Here is a 7,726-nt window from a genome sequence, read left to right as displayed (position 1 = left end):
TTTCTTCCTACAGGACCCCACATGACTGTCATCGTCCCATTTCAGCAAGAAGTAACTTGGGGGATGCTACGCCCCCTTTCCCTATTGTTGTCATTTAGGATAATGTATATACCTAGTTAGTGCTAACTTCCTATTGTTTATGGTTGGGATTGGAAGGAGGTGTTCAGGCTTGGACACCTCTTTCAGATGACTTTAGGGATTAGTTAAAATAGATATTTAGGATGCAACATAAGCAGATTGTTGTATCTTCTCATATTTTACCTTTATGATTGTTAATTTTGGATACTTTATACTGTTAAGTTTTAATCCTCTTTTAGACTAAAAGGGGAATTGTAGGAGAAGCTGTAGCCATGCCTACTTAGGGACTGGATACAGGTGTGCCTGACCATGCTTGCGAGGGTGTGGTCAGAGTGATATAGAGTGACTGCATTTTCTCTTTTGGTTTCACTTCTGTACTTGCTGGACAGACTGCTGCCATGCCAACTGCCTAGGTTGCTCGGTAAGTAAGGCTTTTCCCTATTAAAAGCCTGACTTATATTTCTTCCTGACTCCGTATTGGTAATTTCCCACTATAAGAGAGTGCTGGATGTCTCTATAAGTTTGTTCAAATGACTGACTGCAAAACCTGGAAAAGCTGCTGCTGCTATTGATGCATAACATACTGTCATTATTGGTATTTTTATATAAATATGAATATATATATACATATATAATTTGAATTTTTGGAAACTTTAGCTGTGCTGTCAACTTTGTGAAAAAGCATACCAGTTTACCATGTTCAGTTGTCACTGTACAAAAATTAATAGCCATATTGGTCTAGAAATGTTGAACTTAATTATTTTCCATTTGTACAGAGGTAATGCACTGTATTAAATATGTAATGTCTTAAAAAAAGAAAGGATTTTGAGAGCCCATTCCATGTGAAGGGATGCTTTCTTGACCTGGACACACAGGGTCGGGCCTAGACCTGGCCCATGATGATGAGGTAGACTTTGGGAAGCCCCCTTTGAGGGCCTTACCCTGTTACGGGAGTGGAGGGGGGATGGCTAAAGGCAGGGGGGATGTTGAGGGGAGGGATAGGGAGAAGGGATTGACATCTGAAGCAAGCTTGTTTCTAATGTGAACTAATAAAATAAAAAAATAATGTTTATAACCATTGAAGAAAGAAATTGAAGAAAATATCAGAAGATGGAAAGATCTCTCATGTTCAAGGATGGATGAAAAAAATGTAGTACATTTAACCAGTTTACTCACTCTGGCCTTAAATAACTGTATTTGAGAGGACTCATCTTAAGTTATTTGGATTTCATGCCTCTCATAATTTGCTTAAAGAGTGTTCCAGGCACTCTGAAGTCCCTGAATGTAAATGACTGTGGGATAAAAGATACTGATATCAGGGTTTTTCTCCCTGCCCTGAGGTAATTCAACCAGCTCACAACTATCAATCTCATCAACAATGACTTCTCCACTGACATGCTTAAAGAACTTCTTCACCATACTGCCAACCTAAGGCAGCTGACCAAGAAGCTCTGCCCTGCTCCAAGAGGTCTATGATCACTTTTGATATATCTAAGTAGAGGAAATTTCCCAACATTGTGCTGAGCTCAAGGATACACTCATCTCTATAAGGTAGTTCAAGTTTCTCTGCTTTTATTGTTACACAAATTATTTTCTCCAATGAAGGTCCCTAATCTAATTTACATTATTTTTTTCCCATGAGACAAGATTTCTCTGTGGCTTTGGAAGTTGTCCTGGAACTAGCTCTTGTAGACCAGGTTGGTCTCAAACTCACAGAGACCCACATGCCTCTGCCTCCAAGTGCTGGGACTAAATGTGTGGGCCACAAAAGTCTGGCTCTATATTACATATATTACTGAGAAGACCATCACATGTCCCCAGGTTTCTAGTCATTTATTAGGTGTCATGTGCAATACACAATAATACAAGTGCCCCAGATGTGCCAGAGGACTTTTGTGACCAAAGTCATGGGATGGCTTCAATGGCCATTCGCCAAACAATCACCATTTTCCACAAGAATTCTTCAAGGTCAAAGTAATTCTAGAAAACAACTGTTCCCTCTAATGTCTACACCAGATGCAGTGAGTCTGCTAAATTCATAAAATACCAGTGGATCTCATAAGTAGTCAAGCAGAGGATTGGGACTTTTGTTTTGTGTAATTCACCTGTAGAGAGACAAGGACACAAACCAGGATTTTCATGCCAAGCTCTAACCTGGCACCCCACATTCATGCAATACCAAGGTTCTTCAGGATAGCAGAATGACTCAGGTAAGAACGTGGCCATGAGGATATTCCCTTCAGGGGGAATCTTTTCCTCCCCCACATCTGTCTCATCTCCTCCAGTCCAGCTTGGGATGAAGAACCTACATCTGTAACACAAGCCTCTGCCTCAGCTGTTTGTAGCCACTGGCTTTTGTGCCTGAATCCATTTGAGAAAATAAAGTAATTATCATCCATGAAACATCGTTTTTTGTATCCTAGTCAGGTCTTCCCCTCCCAAACTATGGTACTGTGGCTAAGTATCAGCAACTCAAGTCAATGCTCATGGGGTGGAACATGAATGAGCTCTGCCTTCTCCCCATCTCTGCTTCCTTCCACCTCTGGATGACACATCTGATGCATCAGTCCCATACTATCTAGGACATCTGGAGAACTTTATTGATGTGGCTGTCTTTCAGTTTCATGGATTCATTCCATTATCATCATGGCTGGACTTGGTACCACTCAAGAAGACATGGTTTTGGAGAAATAGATGGGAGTCCTACATCTATCAGCAAATAAGTGGACTATGACACTGAGTGATGCATAAACAAAGCAGACCCAAAGCCAAACCCCACAGTGACACACTTCCTTCAGCAAGGCTACACCTCCCATTAGTGCTGTACTTATGAACTTATGGGGACCGTTTACATTCAAATGTCTACCTCCTGGTCCATGCCTTTTTGTGGATCCATCCATTGCCTCCTGTGTATTAGGAAAGTGCTCACCCTACTCAGGCACATTCTGAATCTTCAACCATAGATTCCAGTGTTCACCCCACCTGCTACCACTGTATGAGAAAATGAGTTGGTATTGGCCTGTGAAGAATATCCTATAGCTTTTGTGGATTTTCTGGGAACTTGGTTTTGTTTCCTTCTATTTTGATTTTGCTACTAGGTTTGACCATGTAGCCCAGGCTAAGGATGGACTTTAGATCCTCCTACCCAAGCCTCCAGAGTATTGGTGCTCTCCAAACTCTAACTGCACTCAGACATCCCGATACATGGTCCCTCTAATCAGCCACTGCATTCTATTCCCAGGGTGCATGGTTTAAGTTTTCTCAGTCTCCATTATGTTCATCCACATGGAGTCCTACACAGGTCCATGGAACTGATAGCATCAAATGTGCCATCTTTAAGTCATAAATGTTAGAGATATGGTGAATCCAGGAGCACACTGATAACCCAGTCCATGAGCTTGGACTGAGAATTACTGACATGTGGCCACAGCATGCAGAGCGCTTCATCTATCCTTTGGCTTAGAGAGAAAGTCAGATTGTGGAACTTTGTGGTGGTTCACACGAAGAGAATTTGCTAGACAAGCACAAAACACCTTACTGTGATCCCCTGAATTTCCTATGAAAAGAAACTGAACCTTGAAATTATCCTGTGAGGCCTATCATGGTGGCAAGTACCTTTAATTCTAACACAAGGAAGGAAGTGGCATGTGGATTTCTGTAAGTTCAAATTTATCCTCGTAAACATAGTAACTGCAGGAACAGCCTGAAATGTGTAGTGGGGACAGAGAGAGAGAGAAAGTGAGAGAGAGAGAGAGAGAGACATCTTCTGACCTCCACATTGTTACAATCACACATAAAGACCTATGTACAGACTGACGTAAACACTCCATGACAATAAATGAAAAAAAAACAAGTCCTGAAAACATGGCTGTGAAGCTTTAGTATCTTGAGGGAAGTAAGATGGCAAAGAGCTTGGATCACTGTATTCCTTCATACATGCTAAGTGTTTCCCTTTACCACAAACATAATCTTCAACCTTTATCTTCTACTATGGAGATCACACATGAGCATCGTCAGCACACCTGCCATTTGCTTTTTCATACTTGATGTGCTAAGCCCAGTGGATTTATCAACCTCTAGAAGGGCTTCATATTTAATTCTATGGATTTATTTTTATTTAATAATTTATATTTGCCTATTTTTAATTATGTATGTTAGAGGGCATGCGTGCATTATCTGTGGAGGTGGAGATGACCACAAGTGCTCCTAGGAACCAGAAATAAATGTCATAAACTGGAACAGTTCCAAGTGTTTCTGACTGCTGAAATCAAACACAGTCCCCAGAAGGAGCAGTAAGCACTCTAAATATCTGAGCCATCTCTCCAATAGACTCTCTAGCTTTCTGGCTAGGCTTACATGAAGCTGGGATAAAGGAAATAGCCAAGAACATGGCATGTAGGGTCATTATTTTCTCTAAAAATTCTAGGATGCAGAAGGTTTAGAGACAAGGAGACACAAGAGTGTGCAAACACAGTAATCATAGTGAACAACTACAAGATTTTCAATGAACTGACTCAAATTAAAAGTACACAACACATTCTCTCATGAAAAACAGTTTTATTGAATTTACTGGAAACTGTAATGCTAAGGATGGTGGGGGAAGTAATTTACAGAGAAAGACAGTTCACAGCTGACTAGTGAGAATACTGCGTGCTTAACACCAGTTCTTTCTCGAGTCAACATTATTGTTCACAAAAGAAATATATGTACATATTTATAAATTTTTATCTAAGATATACAAGGACAAAGCCAAACAAAGACAGAGATATGGAATACACATCATCAAGTCAATTATGCTCTTTGGATTATCCTCTCTTTTTCCCCTCCTGTATGTCTATGGTCTCTCATACACTGTGTGCTGGGATGCAATCCCTACTATTTTCCAATCACTTTTTCTGTCCAAAGTTTCCATCACTATTAGCCCTCAGCAGATCAGGAGGCCCTGATTCTCCAGATCAAAGATTCTCACTAGTCTGAATCAATAGAAAAATATTGCTTCCAAATAAATCCAAAACACCTTAAACAGACATGCTCTATATCTCTAATAAGTCATTTGAGTCCTGGCTTTCATTTATCAGAGCCCAACAGTAATCTCTCATTATTTGTTGCCAACAGGAACATAGTGAGGCTTCCAGGTCATAGAAACAAATTTCCAGCAATGTAGACATCTCCTACTCACAAAGGAGTCCTCATTAGGCTCTCTTATACCCCTGAGTGTTTCCAAGAGCTCAGAGCAATGTCGGGCAAATCTGTCTGGCAGAACATTGCCGATGCCATCATAGACTTCTTCCGGAGCAGGGTATGTCTCTCGGGTCAACTGTCGCAGATTGGCAGTGTGCTGCAGCAGCTTCTTAAGGCTGGACAGAGACAGGAAGTTCCTCACAAAATTGAGCTCAACCAGCTGGGAACACTGGCTCAGGGCAGGGAGGAGGACACTGATTTGCAAGTCCTTGAGTGTACAATCCTTCAATTTTAGTATCTTCAGAGTAGCTGTCAGTTTCTCTAGCAGCTTTCCTAGAAGGGGATGAATTAAATCTACAAAGCTGACACCACTCAGGTCCACATGTCTGAGCTGATGAATGCTTGGATACGGGGACAGATACCTCATGTCTTCTTCTGATAGCATGCAGCACGTGATTGCAAGGATCTCTAAGGGACTCTCCAAGGACCTACATAAAGACAAAGGAGTTTAGCTCAGTATGTATAATAGTGATAGAGAAAGTGCAATGACTTCAAGGTAGCAGACCCTAGTTACCACTAAGGTCATTCTGAGAGCATCATGAAGGTCAAGCACAGGATGCTCCCTGATTGGAGGATTAACATCAAATGCATCGTTGTGAATGTTTCTGTCCCCAAATCTGTTCTTTTTGCACTGTCAAGCCCAAAACCTCATCAGCTGAAAAATGGTGTCAGTAGGAAACCAAGGAGGACCACCTAGGGGCGGTTTAGAGCTATCCCTGTTTGTGACAACATTGGTCTCAATGAGACCCACCTTCCTAGCACAGCCTCTGTCCTACTTATAGTGCTTGCCCGAGTCCCTAATCACTCTCAGTCATTTTCCATTTACACAGACCCTACCAGTGCTCAAAGAGCACCTGTCCTTTGGGGAATCAGAGAGAGAGAGAGAGAAATAAGCTGTGAATAGATTCAGAGGACAGTGATGACATGGGGTAACATGTATTTTAAAATCTCATCCCCTCTATAGATCTCTTTTCCCCTCAACTGTGTCCCTACCAAGACCATTTCTAGATCTTGGATGCCTGAGTAGCAGAAAGACTACTAGATCAATCATCCTAAGTTCTTATCAGTGTATACTTGGGGGTGGCTGGGAAGTCCCAGGTGTAAACTGATCTTTCATGTAAGCTGGAAAAGCTCTTCTATGCCCTGCAGAGAAAGCTCTCTATACTTACTCACCTGAGTACTTGTTCTAATCTTTCATTCAGGAAGAAAACACGATTCAAATAGAGATGCTGGAGCTTCACGAGATGGGAGAACTGGGGTATGATTTTTCTAATACACCATACATTCATTTCTCGGTTCCTAATTTATTCCAAAGACATGCAGATATCATTGAGATGGAGTTTCTGAAGGTATCTCATCTGACCCAGGCCAGGGGCAAATATTGCAAGGGTTCTCATGTCCCAGTGACCATTCACCACCAACTCCAGGATAGATTTTGGTTCAAATACTTCCAGAAGCCTAACAGGGTTATAGGCAGGGATGGTCCCAAACTCCAGCCTTTCACAGATCGCCTGCAGCACTTCTTTTCTCTGAATGGCCCACGAGCAGAAATATTTTAGGTATTTGCAGAGATACCTGGACTTGAGGGAAAGGTTCATCATCACAGTCACAACCTGTTTTCCCTGTTGTAGGCAATGATCCACCACTGGTTGTTTCTCATTAACATCTGGGGAACAGACACCATCCTCTAATCCAGCCCACGAATTCCAGAAGTTATGTTGGGCATCCCGAAGATCATGGACTTCTAGTTTGCAACTCCTGTTTGTCAGACGAGAAGTAGAATCAAATGACAAGACTATCAACGTGTAATCTGTCTTGACCCCACACATCACTTTCCTTCAGTCCATTATTTAAACAAAGAGCAAGAAGAGGCAAAGGTAGAGTCATTGTAAGTTGACTACATCTATTAGTATAGTGCTCCATACACCACAGTCCTTTCTCACTTTATCATTTGTCTAAGAAAGCTCTGATTCAACTTGGACCACATTCTGAACTCTATAGTCACTTCCCTCCATTCACTCTTCCCCTCCATACTACCTTTTTCTCACTTACCTAGGTCTATCCTTTTCCTTAATCAGCAAATCAAGGCCACCCAGCACAGCCTTCAAGGTCTCCAGGTCAGGGGTCTTCATCAGGGCTCCCACAGGAAGGCATCGGAAGGGCCAGGCTGCCACGATCGCTGTCAGGATATTTGTTTGTTGGCCATCGAAAGCACCTTTGAATAGCGGTGGGAAGAGTTCCATGGGCAGGTTCTTCAGAGCAGAGAAAACCAGGGCTTCATCTTTTAGTAGACTTCTTATTGCCAGCTGCTGGAGTGTGGATGGGGAACTCATTCTGACCTTCATATACTCCAGTGCTATAGAAATTTACAGAGAATAAACCCTTTCAGGCAAAACAGTTTTAGCAT

At 41.9% G+C, this 7,726-nt stretch overlaps 1 protein-coding gene across 1 annotated transcript; it reads right to left on the bottom strand.

Moving 5' to 3' along the window:
- Positions 1-5,176: 5,176 nt before the first annotated feature.
- Positions 5,177-7,679, bottom strand: LOC100775025 (PRAME family member 12-like; the record flags this gene model as incomplete). The annotated part of the gene is given in 3 exon segments (XM_027434301.2): positions 5,177-5,747; positions 6,493-7,077; positions 7,372-7,679. Coding segments are annotated over 3 exon segments (1,464 nt in total), but the record flags the coding sequence as incomplete, so codon positions are not given.
- Between the last annotated feature and the right edge of the window lie 47 nt (positions 7,680-7,726).

The sequence above is a fragment of the Cricetulus griseus genome, chromosome 9, assembly GCF_003668045.3.
Source record: "Cricetulus griseus strain 17A/GY chromosome 9, alternate assembly CriGri-PICRH-1.0, whole genome shotgun sequence".
NCBI classification, from domain to species: Eukaryota; Metazoa; Chordata; class Mammalia; order Rodentia; family Cricetidae; genus Cricetulus; species Cricetulus griseus.
The sequence above is the reverse complement of the archived record's forward strand: the minus strand, read 5'-3'. Positions and strand labels throughout refer to the sequence as shown.